Raw genomic sequence first — 17202 nt, forward strand, 5'->3', positions numbered from 1 at the left:
ACATGATCCATGACATGACATGGTACACGGGGAGGGGTGTGGGGATCGATGCGTACTGGAATGACTGACACCAGGCAGCTGATCTTTCAAGCATGGCCTTTCTCTGTTATCTATTTTTATGTTAATTTTACACTTGGGTGTGCACTGACATGACAGATGCACAGACAGACAGACAGACAGACGGACAGACAACGTAAACGACATCTCAACTCAACCTCTACCATCGGTTCGGCACTCTATTGGAGTTGAGATCAATCAAGACACAAAGAGTCAGTTAAATCAATCACTGTTTAATCATGAAAAAACCAATCACAACCAGATACAATGGAAATACGAAAAGTCAATGGAGGAGGGAGTGCTTTGCATGTCCCTACAACAACCACAACAACAACAATAACGCGACAACGTTTTCCTCTTCCATCTTCAAGCCCATAAGAGGTGGTCCTCCCTCAACCATGTGAGAGGTCCATCCGTTCAACACGTACAGTCTATGGCCTCCCTGAAACAGACATGACACATCACTTGATCACGGTTGCAGCTTACGTGTTGACAAGTTCTTCGAGTGAAGAGGAGGATCACCATAAGATGTGATCCTCAGCAGATGTGATAGGCATGTCATCATATGTCATTATGCTGTCATAGGTCAACATACTACAAGTACAGTCTATGAGCTCCAGACCACAGACATGACACATCACTTGCCCGCTGTTGCAACTGATGTATCTTAGCATGTTGTTGTGTCGGCAAACACGACATCCGCGTTGTAGGGGAGTGAGTTGAGCTTCTCCATAAGGATCCAGGTCAACGTTGTCATCAACATCATCATCATCATCGTCGCAAACCAGGGGCGTACCTGAGGAGTAGACATGAACATCTTCCGGGGATGCTGGTGACCAAGAAGCCTCAAGCAGGGGGAGCGTGTCCAGATCCATGGAAGGGAGAGTGGCCAGCTTGAGCGCTTCATGATCATCACGGTCACCTGTCGCCATCGTCACAGCAGGGGCATTCGGTGAATAGGTGGGCTCCCGAGGGGTTTGTTCCCACCACTGTTCTAGCACGGACTGGGCTGAACTGACATCAGGGGTCCTGTCAATCATAGGACAGAGTCCATTTATCATAGGAATAGGTAGAGTCATCATCAACATCGACATCAACATCAACATCACATCAAGAATGACTGAGACAAAGAAGAGCAGGGTACTTACAGCTGTTCTTGAGGAGAGATCTTCAGAGATAATTTCTTCCGTGATCGTCTTTTTGCAGGCGTTGCAGGTTTCAAAAAGGATGTCCCCATCGTTATGATGTCTGTTGTCGCTGCAGCCGTTGTTGCTGTTGCTGCTGTGGTGGTGGTGGTGGGGACTGGCGCTGTGGTGGTGGTGGTGGTGGGTGTTGCTGCTGCTGTGGGGATCACAACGGCTGTGGGCTTGCTTGTCTTTTTCTTCTGGATCTTCTTTATCGTCTTCTTCAATGTGCCTTTCTCGGGTTCAGTCAGCTTCCTCATCTTTGAACGTATCTGTTTGCACATCAGGTTGTCGCCCTTCGCACGTAACTTGGCGTACGCGTCGTCGGTCTTCATCTTTAAACACAGCAAGTCGTACACTTCACCCCACAGTTCAGCAGTCATGTCACCGTTCCCATCTCCACTGCTTCCTTGGCCACTCATGTCGCTTCGTGTCTTGTCATTCAACCGTTTCGACATGATGTTGTCCGGATGTTCTGTTCGTTGTTGTTGTTGTTGTTGTTGTTGTTTCTTTCCAAGTCTTCACGGAGGTGTGTCAACACTTGATGTTACTCTCTCCAAACACGTGTTTCTTCCAGATAAAACGCCAACAACCAACACAACGTGAGGAACATCAATCAGAGGGGGGCGATGTGGTTGCTTGGTCCGTTCAGTGAAAAGTGATGACCGGAGAGCATCAGTCGTATTAAGAGCCACGGAGGTCCTGCTTTCTGATTGGCCCGTTCCGGTGTCTGGTCTGAGTCTCCATTTTTCCAAACTGGACCGACCCTTGTGTTTCTTTTCCATAGGGTTAGGCTTGTAGCGTGAGAGAGAAAGCACAACCTCGGTTCGACCAATCAGAGCCCACCATGGCTCGAGCACGACCTCTGATTGGTCGACAACCCAGGCTTCGGATTGGTCCGATTTCGATCCGTTTTTTTTTTTTCTGTAGGGGTCCATGTCGATTCAGTTTCGATCCCCTGTCATGAAATTTTTTATAGAAAGTCGTCTCTGTACCCAAAGGGGAGCGTGTCTACAGGTAGGCCTGTGGTTTCGTAGTAGACGACACGTCGCTTGTCGTACACGGTACGATAGTCTTTTCGGGTGGGGCGGGTCACGAGTGCGTTTTCGTGCCGAGGTCCTTTTCGAATGATCTGATGAGGGTAATCCAAACTGATTTTCTCCTCCTCCTCTTTCCCAGACCGTTGTCCCAGTATCAGTCCTTTCATGGTGTCAAAGTTGAGATGGCGTTGGTTTCGGTAATTCAAAGTGAACCCTCGCACTTTGCAGGTCGTGCGCGTTCCATCGGGTCTGGGGTTCATTAACTCATAGCCATAGTTTTTGGGACCTCCTGACACAAACGTCTTGATGGTGTTTCCGTCCAGTTCATCTGTAAACTCACCCAACGAATGACCCAGCTCTGGATTCGCGTCGTGGGGTCGATGAATGTAAATGACGCTGTCCGTGTCAAAGTACAAGACCCTGCGGTCCACCAGGGCAAGGGTCTCGTACAGCTTGAGACGTGCTTGGGCGGTGACCCAAGCAGCGATGGCGACATTGAAATGAGAATGAGGGGTTTGGAATTCTTTCTGCTGGGTATAGGTCACTTCCACCATGTGTTCGTTGACAACAGTCACATCCTCGATGGTATTGCGGTCATCCCTCCACAAGGCAAAGTACTGTACAGGATCGTTCATATAGACGTTCTGACTGTAGTCTATCCGTTGCCCAAACTTGCCCCAGAGCGAATTCAGTTGCATCTTGGCAATCGTGCGACGTCCTGGATTTTTTTCGATGCGGTCCTTGTCCAACCGAATGCCTTCTTTGTCGTACATCTCCTGGATGTAAGCGTCGTGATCTGTACATCCTTCTGGGTATCCGCTGGCTTCGAGCTTCTCCTTGAAATGCCGATCGATGTAAGTGTCAAAGAGTCCCACTTGCTGGGTGCCGGGGTCATGCTGTGCAAAGGTGTCAAAATGCCAAACGTCGTAGATCTGAAGCACCCGGTAGTCATACTTCTTCACAGCTTCCTGGAGTTCTACGGTGGCGTACGTCCCCACGCATGACCTCTCTTCGTCCGTGTGCTCGCAGGGGGAGTCTGACCGGGTATCGGCACACGAACGGCACAAAGGACAGAGCAGTTTGCCACCCGATCTGTAAGGCAGTAGCGGATGGTAGAGTCGTTTCGGGGGTAGGACACGGCATTGGATCAGACCTTTCAGTTCAAACAACGTGTCCACAGGGGGTTGATGGAGAAGGGTCGGGTGTCCCGTGGGAAACGCTCCGGTCTTACAAATGTAGGGATAAAGGGAACGAATATCGATGTACTTGATGGTTTCACCTTCTTGGGCTTCGTAGCATAATCGCGTGGCATTGGTGCGTCCTTCATAGAAGGCGTCGCGAGGGTTGAGCGGCCCAGGGTCGTGACTACAGTGGGATCCCTGCAAGAAAGCACGTAGAGCGGAGTCCTCCCGTTGCATTTTCGTAAACTCGTGCTCCCACAGGGCGACGATCCATTTCACCTCAGGGTGTTGATTCAAGAGACTCAAGCGGTAGTGGGTGTCGGTGTAACGGGCTCCCAACGACGTGCCCAGGACGGGATGCGGTTCTCCACGTTGGGTCTTGTGACAGGTCTTGCACCCATGCCAGAAACAGCCCAGGAATTCGTAGATGGTGCCTGTCGCTGGATCGTACCCATCCACGCTGTACCGATGTTGGCCCTCTCCACAGGTGAACTCTTTTTCACCGCCATTCCTGGCGTGCTGGAGGTGCAGATGGGGGTCCCTTTCCATCAGATAGTGGAGCCAGTGCATACAGGCCTGGGAATAGTTTCTCTTGGGTTGGTAGCCTTGAGGTGGAAGAATGGCGATGGTATTGGGTTTCAGGTCGTGTTTTCGGAAGGATTTCATGGTGAAAGCAGCAGCTGTCATCACTTCCACAAAGGGATCCATGCCCACCGAGTGGATGGCGTTCTGTCGGAAGTCGGCGCATCCCCGTCTCAAAATGTCCACATCGCTCTGGCAGTAAGCTAAAAGTTCTTCTTGTAAGTCGAACAAGGCTCCTTCTTGCACTTTTTGGGTATGCCACTGGAGGAAGGCTGTGCGTTCCGCGGGAGACATGCCATCAGGATCGTACGTGACGGCTGGTGGATAGGGACCTCTGTAGGTCTGATTGACTCTCGTATTGAAAAAGTGTGGAAAGTACCCTTTCTTCATTTCTTTCAACCCAAAGCTCTTGGGAAAGGCTTTCAGGGGGTAAGGGATGAAATTTAAACTGTCTTCGAAACACAACCGTCCCAGGGTCATCTGCAAAATTTATTGGCCATGTCGAATCTTGGTGGGGAGTGTCATCAGGAGGGGGGACAGGCCCTTCAGGATTAAGTGTAAATCATAGGATCGTGCATTGTGGGCCATCACATAAATGCGATCCTCCTTCGGGACTGTATGGCAGGAGGTGTTCTTGTTCTTTGGCTTCTTTGTTTTCTCCACTTCCATGACCTCTTCCACCTCCTCCACCTCCTCCACCTCTTCAAACTCCTGCTGGGATGATGCATGCCGTTGACGTTTGGAAGCGTACTTTCTTGAGGGGGTGCCATCCCGTTTTCTTTTTTTCCCCAGGTGGGCTGTTGTCCCCTTGCGTGTGCTGCCCTCCTCTTCCTCTGGGTTGGGCTTCTTCTTGGGTATTTCAGACAACGTGGTCAACCACACGCACACATCATGTCGCGTGGTGGGTCCTCGAAACATGATCTCACGGCTGGGACCATACCCTTCTTCTCTCCATGGACAGTGTTCGCACAAGTTCTTGCTCACTTCACTGATGCATCGTCCACATCCTAGTTGCACCACACACAAATTTGGAATGTGTTCCCCCGTGTCTTGCATGCATTCAAAATCGTAGAAGACGTATTGGACGTCGTCTTGTACGTGATGTTGTTCCTCTTCCCCCTCCTCCCCCTCCCCCTCCTCCTCCTCATTTTCTTCACGGAGAGGCGTCATGTAACAGCGATGGTCTGGGGTCATGGGTTCTCGGCACACCAAGCAGGGATGTTCTTCGTCGAAGCACTCGTGGTGAACCATGGGGGTCTCCAAGACGCGGACCAGCTGAAAACAGTTCGGGCACCTGTGAATCGATTGACAGGCGCTGGGTTTTCCCTCTGACGGTGACTGGAGATGTCGGGTGTAACACGTTGGATTGGGGAACCAACCTTGACATGTCAAGCAAGGGATCCCGTGCTCTTCCTGGGGTCCGCAATAGCTAGAGTAGAAGCAGCGGTAACAGCGGTATTCCTTGGTGCAGGGATGTTTTTCGGGATGGTCGTAACGTTTGTCGCAGCGTTCGCAGTAATGGACAGAGCCATAAAAGGCGGACATGGAAGTGATGACATCGTAGTGCTGATCATGATGGTATAGATGCAGCACCGTGGCGTCGGGTGATGAGCCTCATCACACTTGTACAACAGTCTCTGACCCACCTCTTGACTGTAGACTTTCAGTTGATAATGCAGGAGGGTCAAGGCCCGTCCCACGCGTGCGAGGTCGTCCAGCCCCCGACAGGGACCTTCAGGCAGGCCAAGGCGTCGAAACAAGGCCCCTGCCCGTATGCCTTGAACGTCGTCGCGATTTGTTCTCGTCAGTCTCATTCGCTGGGCGGTCCATGCTGGGGTCAGAGGGTGAGGCTTGTGGGCATAATGCTGTGACACCACCAGGGCCCGTGCCAAACAGGATTGATCTTCGTTCTTGATCCGTACGATGCACTTTTTGCGTGTTAAAAAAGCTTCGAGTCCAATCACGTTTTTCAGCCGGGGAGCACCACTGCCCGATCCTAGCCTGTCGGGATCTGCGACGTGTACTAAAGTCACATCCATGGTGTCATCGATGTTCAGGTCTTTGTTGGACTGTTGGACTTTTTCCACGGCCTGTAAAATATTTACCCCATGGAGATCTTCAAAACGTCGAAAGGGAATCCGTATGGGAGTGTTCAAAGCGGGATGATCGATACCTAGACCAATACGATCTCCCTTCTGACCTGACATCTGTTCATAAAAGTCATCGATCACCCTGTCAAATAAAGCTGGCAGTTCCATGGGGACGCGTTCCGGTGGTACGGTGTCCAAGTAGTCTGGGTTGAAAGTCAAACGATAGGTATGATTAGCAGTTCTTAACCGTCTGGAGCGGGTGGTATCTTTCCTCTCCAAACGATAGGGCGTACTTTGGTTGCTCGTCATGATAGCGATGTGTGTCTGATGAACGCCTGTACTCTAAGAGGGTCTGAACGTCTGATGGATGGACAACCCTTCCCCAAAACAGGATCGAAATCGGACCAATCCGAAGCCTGGATTGTCGACCAATCAGAAGACAGCATCGACCAATCAGAAGACAGCACCCCACCCGAGTTGTGCTTTCTCTCTCATGGTAAAATCCATTTCCTATGGAAAAGAAACATAAGGGTCGGGTCGTTTTGGAAAACCGAGGTGCAGGCCAGGCACCGGAACGAACCAATCGGTGCGTTGCGTTTTGGACCAACCAGGAAGCAGCCAATTTCGATCCGGTTCTTCCCCCATAAAACAAGAGTGGATTCTAGTGGCCCAGTGTCACTTGTAAAATTGATGTGATAAAATCAAGAATGGCTGAAACAAAGAAGAGTGGTATGACGACGCGTGGCGAAGATGTGGGGATGGATAGTACAGATACTCGTGGATATTGGAGTAAGAGTCATGCCGAGGAGGCGGTGTCACTGCTCAGTCAAACGCCAACGCACTATTATCTACGCTTTGAAAGAAGGCTCGCTTCGTTTGAGACGTGGCCCACGCAAATGTATCAGACTGCTGAAGAGATGGCTCATGCGGGCTTTGTCTACACTCAGGGTGCCGATGGTGTGAGCTGTTTCCAATGTGGTGTGCGGCTGAGACAATGGGCACCCCACGACAATCCTTGGGCGGCACATAACAAGTGGTCCCCAGACTGCGATTACCTCAAGCTAACCGGGCTGGTGAAACACCAGAAGCAACTACAACTACACTATCTCTGCGAAGAGAAACAGAGGTACACGAATGACGTAGCAGAGCCGGCTGCCTAGGAGGACGTTTCCCGTGTCCTGCGTTCCCGTTCAAGTTCCTGTTCAAGTTCCTGTTAATACGGCCCTTTTCAGCGCCACCCATCTCACCCAAAAGACAACTTTCCACCTTTGCTTTACCAACCCATACAACAATCCAAAACAAAGAACCCACATGACATTCCGATTGACATTCCGATTGGCATGGGAGTGACACACACGTACATCACGTAGGCATTCCCACGTTCATGTCTACCTATGAAGGTCCACCTTCCTTTAGCATTCAGACGACCGTCTACCTAAAAAAAAATACCAAGGCTACCCAAGAAGAAAAAAACCGGATCAAAATCGGACCAATCCGAAGCCTGGGTTATCGACCAATCAGAAGCCGCGCTCGGGCCATGGTGTGCTCTGATTGGTCGAACCGCGGTTGTGATTTCTCTCCCATGGTAAAATCCATTTCCTATGGAAAAGAAACACAGGGGTCGGTCCGTTTTGGAAAACCGAGGTGCTGGCCAGGCCCCGGAACGAACCAATCGGGGCTGCGGCCTGGCGAACCAACCAGGAGGCAGGGTGTCAGTGCCTCTCCTATAAAACAAGAGTGGATTCGAGTGGGTCAGTGTCACTTGAAAATTGATTCATCATGATGAGCAGCAGCAACAGCAACAGCAACAGCAACAACTACCACATGAAAGAAAACTGGGATCTAGAGATCGCCAGAGTAACACAACCTTTGCCCGGGTGGAAAGAAGCATCACCACCCCCACCACCACCACCACCATGGTCTCCAGCGTGGCAATGTGCCAGATGTCAAGGGGCCCTGCCCGTCTATGCCCTTGGTACAAGGGTACGGGATGGGACTTTCGAGTGCGTGTACTGCGGCACTGTACTGAAGGACACCTACGTGCGTCGGTTAACGCACACCGGTAGGTGTCCTGTCAGGAGACAGATGAATGTCCACCCGTGCCTTTGCACCATGGCGTGTACATGCATGTAAACATCAAAACGGCCCTTTTCAGGGCCACCCATCTCTCCCGAAAGACAACTTTCCTCCTTTGCTTTGACGACCCTCCAACCCACACCGTGAACCCGTCTCCTCCTCCTTTCCTCCCTCCCTCCCTCCCTTCACCACCACCACCACCACCACCCTATCCCTCCCTCCCTCCCTCCCTCCCTTCACCACCGCCACCCCGTCTATATTTAGAACAACCACAACCACAACAAACGATGTTTGACGCGCTTCTTTCCATGTCGATCCCGTTCACCTTTTACGGGCGCTTCTCCGGGTTTCCCCCCCTCCCCCTCCTTCTCGCCAGAAACGGAGGCAACGCCCTCTTGGAGGCGTGCGCCACCGGACACGGAAGTGACGCCCTCTTGGAGGCGTACGCCACCGGAAACGGAAGCGACGCCATCTTGGAGGCACGCGCAGGTACCCATCATGCACTGCGCAGGTCACGTGACCGGAAACGGATGTGCCGCCATCTTGGTTCCAGAATCCTGAGTGGTTCCAGAATCCTGAGTGGTTCCAGAATCCTGAGGTGGTTCTGTACAGATGTACTTTACTACTCAAGTGATCAACAGCATCAATCTTACAATAGATTTACAACAAATCATGTGGCTGTTGGAAACGGGGAACTGCAGGCACTGACTTTCCACTAGTAACCATGTCTTTTCGACACGATGTTGGAGTACTTGACTTCCCACTAACAACAACAATTTAACAACTTTATGACTCACCGGACTGTCGGAAATGGGGCTGTCGGAGCCCTTGACTCTCCATGTGACCATCGGGGCCGGGTCTCCCTTGGCAACACACACAAGCTCCACAGCATTGCCCTCTGGCTCAGTCTTGTTAATGATAGGCTCAGTTATAGGAGGCACTGTAAGGAGCAGGACACACATCTTAGATGCCAGCTTTTTACCAAAGTGCAGTCATCACGGATAATGTGACAAATTAGCCCGTCGAAATCAGACACACAGATATTATTCTTTATCATTAAGCAATTGGACTGGGCATACATCACCCGACATATCAGATGGTAATCAAGGTGAGTCTCTTCCGGGGTTTTTTTTCAATTGTAACGTGACGTTCAAAGATTTTCTTCATTTATTTCGCATGAAGTATGTGTTTCTATACTTTGTCACTCACCAATGGTGTCGATGAAGACAGACTCGGACACATTTCCACCTTGGTTATGGGCGACACAGGAGTACGTCCCCTCGTCGGTGTTCCGGAGGTGCTCGATCACCAGCATCCCTCGGGTTTCATACGCATCATTTGTGTTGCTGACCTTGTATCTTTCTCCCGATAGAACCATCTCGTCCTGGAATAGAGGAGGCAGGGTTGAGGTCAGGGACATATTGCAACAATGGAATCGTTAGGTCCCAGTACCAGAGGCAGGGTTGAAATCAGAGACAGATTGTAGCACTGGGAGCACTGGGTCCTAATACAGGAGGCAGGGCTGAGGTCAGGGACATGTCGCTCAACGTGTGTTTATTCATGTATGGGAGGCCATAGGCCCATGTACATTTCAGTTATATATAGTAATATACAATTGAGACAATTTACATTGCAAACAATCTTAAGGGTAGAATATTACGACTTGGTACGTAATAATAGGGCTTCCTTCACACACTTAGCTACATTTCTGAGTATACAGTCATTTTTGCTATTTAAGAGATTACTAAAAGTCTTAATACATGGATCGTTATAGAATCTTACAGGAATATACTTTTGTCTTAATGTTGCGTAAACGGACAGACAAACATAAAATGGACTTCGTCCTCAATACAAACATTGTAACATAGCCGACAAAAGCGTTGTGAAGAATCAATATCCTCTCTTCTGCCCAGATTACTCCGTATAGGCAATTCACTTAATCGCAACAGGCACATCATACGTCTATGGTCTCTATTTCTGAAAGCTGTAACATAATATTCCATATCCAATAATATCTTGACGTGTGAATAATACCTTAATTTACGAGACTGTCTAAATAGCTGCAAGAAACACTTAACATCACCAATATTCTGTTCGTACCACACATTACCAAATCCATATATGTCGAGTAAATATTTAACATGAGTTGCCCAAGTAATTCTACCACATTCATCCAGCTTCTTCATTAACAAATAACACTGTCGGGGGTATCTTTCATCATTCATTCTAATCAGTTTACACCAGTATTTAACACACTTCATATGATAATCCACATGCAAACCATTTCTTCCACATTCAGCTAATATTGCCGTACTTGATACATATTTACCAACTCCTAAAACAAATTTACAAAACTTAGTATGAAAAGTTTCGACAATTTGACTACATTTGCAGCCCAAGATCTCAGCACCATAAAGAAGAATGGGCTTTATCTTAATATCAAACAATTTAAATAAAATGTTAACTGTCATATTTACAAAGTGAAATTGCAATTGTTTAATGGCAAACAAAGCCTTATTGGCTTTTATCTTGAGAGTATCAATGCATTTAGTCCAAGACAATCTATTTGAAAACAGAACACCAAGACAACTATAGTAAGTACTAACATTTATACGTTTATCATTCAAAAACCATCGTTCATCATACCTTAAAGTACCACCTCTTCTGAAAACCAAAATTTCGGTTTTAGACATGTTAATTTCAAGTCCCCACTTTTTACAAAAATTGGATAAAATATCAATTTTTCTTTGCAGGCCTATTACTGTGTCATCAAAAATACACAAATCATCTGCATATAGTAAAAGTAATATGTCCATAAACTCCTCTCCAATAAAAATCCCTCGCATATCACTACTTTCTATCATTGACTGTAATTCATGGATAAACATCGTGAACAGAAAAGGACTTAACACGCAGCCCTGTCTTACACCACTCAGTGATTCGAAATAATCTAAAAGAGAGTTATTTGATGTCCTGACAGCACACTGACTCTTAGAGTATAGATCCTTCAAAACCACCAATGAACGACCATGTATTCCATTTTTCATTAATGAATACCACAAGAGATGGGTTCTAATACAGGAGGGAGGGTTGAAGTCAGAGACAGATTGCAGCACTGGGAGTACTGGGTCCTAATAAAGAAAGCAGCGTTGACGTCAGGGACATATAGCAGAGACAGATTGTAGCATTTGGGTGTACTGGGTCTTAATACAGGAGGAAGGGTTGAGGTCAGAAACAGATTGCAACATTGGGAGTATTGGGTCCTAATACAGGAGGAAGGGCCGAGGTCAGAGACATATAGCAACACTGGGAGTATTGGGTCCTAATACAGGAGGCAGGGCCGAGGTCAGAGACGGATTGCAACACTGGGAGTATTGGGTCCTAATACAGGAGGCAGGGTTGAGGTCAGAGACAGATTGCAGCATTGGGAGTATTGGGTCCTAATACTGGAGGCAGGGTTGAGGTCAGAGACAGATTGCAGCATTGGGAGTATTGGGTCCTAATACTGGAGGCAGGGTTGAGGTCAGGAACAAATTGTAGCATTGGGAGTACGGGGTTCTTATACAGAAGGCAGGGCTGAGATCAGAGACAGATTGCAACAATGGAATCATTAGGTCCCAATACAAGAGGCAGGGTTGAAATCAGAGACATATAGCAACATTGGGAGTACTGGGTCCTGATACAGGAGGCAGGGTTGAGGACCCTCTGGCGACTGGCGACATATCTCGCCGGAGTCTCCACGGATAGATAAACACCAGGTACTGGCGACCTATCTCTCCGGAGACCCCACAGATAGATAAACACAAGATTCTGGCTACCTATCTCTCCGGAGACTCCACAGATAGATAAACACGAGATACTGGCGACCTATCTCTCCGGAGACCCCACAGATAGATAAACACGAGATACTGGCGACCTATCTCTCCAGAGACTCCACAGATAGATAAACACGAGATACTGGCGACCTATCTCTCCGGAGACCCCGCAGATAGATAAACACGAGATACTGGCGACCTATCTCTCCGGAGACCCCCCAGATAGATAAACACGAGGTACTGGCGACCTATCTCTCCAGAGTCCCCAAGGGGAGGAACAGGGTCTCACCTTCTTGAAGGTAAATGATGGTCGTGGAGTGCCATCTGCTCCGCAAGTCATCTCGAACCGCTTGCCGACAATGGGCGTACTCAGAGTTGGGAGTCCCTCCATGGAAGGTGGAACTGAAATGTAGAGTTCAGGATAAGAAAAGGTCAATAGGAATCCTCTAAGAGTGAGTTGGGTTCAAAACAACTTTGAACCAAGAGCTCAACAATCATTTTTTTCAGCATGCCCAGTATTTTATCAAAAAAAACGAAATGTCATAAATCAGAATATTTATTATATTGTACATGCTTATCCTGATACAACATCTTGCTGATTCCCCCTCCTCTCTATCCCATAGACGAACCCATTCCATGTGGGGTGATCTCCACCAGGTCAGATGAGAGTTATCTCCCATTGACCCCTTAGAGGGAGCCTTTAAGCTACAGTCACACAGACAAAGCGACCGCGATGCAGCCTCTTGGCGACTGATTTCCCTTGCGACCGCTGAGACCGGTGCAACTGCTTCTGCCTAAATTTGGAATTAGCGTATGATCGCCGATCGATCAGCGATAGGTTTTGCAACTTGTGAGTTATTGATCGGCAACTGTTCACCGCATATACGGCGAAATGTTTGAAACCGGTTGAGACCGATCGGTGACCAGTCAGCGAATCTTCGGTGACTTGTTGCAACTGAACGGGGACTGGTCGGTGACTAGTTGTCGATCGAGTGTGTGAGTGAGTGAGTATGGTTTTACGCCGCATTAAGCAATAGTCCAGCAATATCACTGCGGAGGACACCAGAAATGGGCTTCACACACTGCACCCATGTCGGGAATCGAACCCGGGTCTTCGGCGTGACGAGCGAAAGCTTTAACCACTAGGCTACCTGACTGCCCCAGTTGTTGATCGATCACCGATCTAAACATAATACGTATTAAAGGGGTGCTTTTCTGAATCAAATCATTTCTTTGCAAGTTGTCCAGATGTTAACAGCAGAACAGCAGAACAACAGAAATTGTTCCGTCTGCAAAGAATAAATCGAAATGCTGCAGTTGCTGTCATGATGATCTAGCGAAGAATGAGAAGGACAAGGCGAAATCAGAATTGGTTGATATCATGGATCGCGAGAAGTCCATAAGACCATGATAATATGATGGCAGTTGAAGAGTTGAAGAGAGGAAGTCAGAGCCTGTCAACGTCGGACATTTCTGGCTCTTCTTCCTCATCAGGTATCTTCATCTCCTTTTGTTGAGATATTGATTGTTGGCTCAATTGTAGGAGACCTGTACACTCCAGCAGTTGTCGCTATTGCAGCTTCTACAATTTTTGCTCTTTTGTGTTCCTGCCTTATGGACCATAGTGATGAATGGACATAATTGATGTGAACTCTCTGAGTACTTATGATAACATGATGCTGGAATGCACAAACAGGTCTTCTTCCAGACGGTGACATGTTGCAAACCCAACGGCGAATGATCGACGCACGCTTGGAAACCATGCAACCGATCGACAACTAGTCACCGATGAAGCGCCGGTCGATCACCGCTTCATCACTGATCAATCACCGATAGATCGCCACTAGTTTGCAAAGAGACAACATTTTTGTGTAGATGAAACCGATCCGAAACTGCGATTAAAATAACACCACTTGGGGACCTCTAGGAGACCAATGAAATCTCTGAGCGACCAAATCGGTCGCGGTTAGTCTTTTGTGCATGTTCAAAAGACTGGTTGCGACCGAATGGGTTTAGCGACCGCTCTGAAACCTTGTGGCGACCTCAGTGAAAACTTTCAGAGATTGAAATTTCATTGCGATTGTCAAATATTTTGATTGCCAGGAGGTTGCATCGCGGTCGCATTGTCTGTGTGACTGAGGCTTTAAGGCACAATTTTATGAAGCAGATTTCATCATCCTTTAATGCTTTCACCACCAGTCAACCAGAAGCTTTTACTGCTGTGACACCCAGTTCCCAGAGACTCTTGTGTGACAGATGAAGCCAACATTTATCAAGGGAAAACATCTTTGCTATACTCCATTTGAAAGGGGTATTCTCATTGTTTATACATATGAAGGTTATGTCTGTCACATTATTTGAATAACGCACTTACAACTTAATTAAGTTCGTTGTAAATACAAAAGCTAACACATTCATAATGTCAAGATTAAGAATATAAGAAAATTTCGGCAAATATAAGTTTTCAGAAAATCCTCTTGCCTATTTCTTTTATATTTTTTGTTGTTTACGTAATCCGAAAATTATTCTAAAAAGGATTATAAAAAGTATCTGTCATCACCCACTGCCTGATAACAGCGGCTGTCCGCTCAGTAACATGAAGAAATACCTCTGTTTTCGAAGTTTTTTGTGAATAACAAGACTGGCACATGATACATGGATAGAAAGCTTATTTCCTATTCTACATGATGGTGACAAAGCATGATGTATTTTCGTATCTGTTTCATGCGATTTAATTGGATAAAGATTGGTTTCTAATGATGCTTTCTAACCAAAATCTGCTACAAGATTCGTGATTGGTCAAATTTGAACACGTGACCTAAGAGAGACAATCAAATTACAGCAATGTCTCGTGTGTGATGAATTTCAGATTTTGACGAAACGTTATTTTGAACGTTTGAAGCAGGCAATCGCGATCGATATTTAAAATATGGAATTTCGTGGATGTATCTTGCCATGTTACGACGTGTGACAAAGATTTATCATACATATGTTTTGGAATTAAACGTGGTGTCTGAGCCAAGAATTCAAGGCGACGAAAGGCGGGATGTCATTTGTTTGTTTGTTGTTTAACGTAGCAGTCAGCAGTATTCCAGCCATATGACGGTGGTCTGTAAGTAATCGTGTTTGGACCAGACAATCCAGTGATTGAGAACATGAGCATCGATCCAGGCAATTAGGACCGATGATATGCATCAACCAAGTCAACGAGCTTGAGCGTCCGATCCTGTCTCACGACAAGCATAGTCGCCTTTTATGGCAAGTAAAAGTTGCTGAAGTCCTATTCTACCCCGGATCTTCACGGGCCGAGATGTCATTTGACCTACATCACACGCGTTCGTACGAAAATATGGAAACAATAACTTAGATGTAAGCTAACTTTTATATATATTTTTGTTGATTTTATTTATTATTTTGTATAACACATTTACAGATTTGTTTGATGCGTCTTTATGCAGTTTTTTGACATGTTCAATGTGGGCCATTTGTCGTAGTGCGTATCCGAGAATTTTATTTTCAATAACATTACGGGAAATAGAGAAACCATTTTTAATCTATCGATAAAAAAATTTAAATTGAAATGGAATACATATTTCAGTTATGTAAAATGTAATAAATTTCATAAATAAATAATATGACAGAGAGGTTAATAAAATTATTTACTATTTTGTCATGACTATGGCTTGGTCGGTCTACCGGCCTGCGGTGTCTGGGGACTAGATGCTTCGAGGCCGGTCCACACGCCTACGGTGCCTGGGGACTAGAGGCTTCGTGGCCGGTCCACCCGCCTACGGTGCCTGGGGACTAGAGGCTTCGTGGCCGGTCCACCCGCCTACGGTGTCTGGGGACTAGAGGCTTCGTGGCCGGTCCACGCGCCTACGGTGCCTGGGGACTAGAGGCTTCGTGGCCGGTCCACCCGCCTACGGTGTCTGGCTTTACACAAATTGTGTTGCTTTGCATAATATTGTGTGACCCTTTACGAAACTGTGTGTGTTGATTTGCCTATTATTGTGTGACGCTTTACGGAATTGTGTGTTGCTTTGCATATTACTGTGTGACCCTTTGTGGAATTGTGTTGCTTTGCATATTACTGTGTGACCCTTTACACAATTGTGTGTTGCTTTGCATATTATTGTGTGACCCTTTACACAATTGTGTGTGTTGCTTTGCATATTATTGTGTGACCCTTTACACAATTGTGTGTGTTGCTTTGCATATTATTGTGTGACCCTTTACACAATTGTGTGTTGCTTTGCATATTATTGTGTGACCCTTTACACAACTGTGTGTGTTGCTTTGCATATTATTGTGTGAACCTTTACACAGTTGTGTGTGTTGCTTTGCATATTATTGTGTGACGCTGTGTGCAGTTGTGTAAGTTGCTTTACACAGTTATGTATGTTTGACCTGTCACCTACCTGTCACTGTGACATTGATGTGGAATGACAGAACGTCTCCTGTTTCAATGACAGTGATCACGCAGATGTACACTCCGTTGTCAGCCCTGGTGATGTTCTTGATCTCCAGTCCCTGTGGCAGTAGACGATAGCGCTCACCTGCAGCCAATCACCACGTATACAATGTATAACCAATCTACCTCGTACAGTCTTTCACCAAATCTATATTGAACAACCAATCACGAAATGCAAACTGTACAGTCAATCTACATGGTGTACAACCAGTGGACGATAGCGCTCACCTGCAGCCAATCAACAAGTACGCAATGTATAACCAGTCTCGTACATCTCGTACAGTCTATCACCAAATCTATATTGAACAACTAATCACCAAATAGAAACTGTACAACCAATCTACCTCGTAATGTCAGTTACCAAATCTATATTGTACAGTCAATTACCTATTACCAGTTATCTATACAGTACAATAACATACAATCTTACAGTAATTGAAGAGTAACGATCATGTTGTGCCAGTAAGGCATATCTTCCCCCCGAAGAAATACGCAGGCCTACAATAGTGAAGCCTTATGATCACATTGTGTACTGACCTCTGACCTTTGTGCCGTTGCCAAACGTCCACTGCACAGTGGGTGAGGGGTTGGCCGTGACGGCACAGGCAATCACAGCGTCGGTGTAGATGTTAGGATGCTGGGTGTGGTTGGACAACACATTGATTCCGTCTGTAAGCAGCAGCACATTGATACAATAATTATGACA

The 17202-nt window shown here is 47.0% G+C and overlaps 1 protein-coding gene and 2 pseudogenes across 1 annotated transcript; all 3 read right to left on the reverse strand.

Annotated features, from left to right (window-relative positions):
• LOC139472791 (fasciclin-2-like) overlaps positions 1-17202 on the reverse strand; it is a 43593-nt pseudogene that overhangs the window by 16876 nt on the left and 9515 nt on the right.
• LOC139472882 (uncharacterized) lies at positions 376-1726 on the reverse strand. The gene is made up of 2 exons (XM_071255349.1): positions 1206-1726; positions 376-1086 (listed from the first exon to the last, which is right to left on the reverse strand). Exons 1-2 carry the CDS (start codon positions 1697-1699, stop codon positions 576-578), a joined length of 1005 nt encoding a protein of 334 aa, XP_071111450.1. The 5' UTR covers positions 1700-1726; the 3' UTR covers positions 376-575.
• LOC139472706 (uncharacterized) lies at positions 9867-11098 on the reverse strand (annotated as a pseudogene).

The sequence above is a fragment of the Haliotis cracherodii genome, unplaced genomic scaffold, assembly GCF_022045235.1.
Source record: "Haliotis cracherodii isolate W230 unplaced genomic scaffold, xgHalCrac1.p SCAF_25, whole genome shotgun sequence".
Lineage (NCBI taxonomy): Eukaryota > Metazoa > Mollusca > Gastropoda > Lepetellida > Haliotidae > Haliotis > Haliotis cracherodii.

Excerpts from the sequence above, each read along its gene's own strand:
- LOC139472882 (XM_071255349.1), bottom strand. The coding sequence starts at position 1,699 with ATGTCGAAACGGTTGAATGACAAGACACGAAGCGACATGAGTGGCCAA. Across the intron at positions 1,087-1,205 it reads ATCTCTCCTCAAGAACAGCT|GACCCCTGATGTCAGTTCAG; the intron begins GTAAGTACCCTG and ends TATGATTGACAG.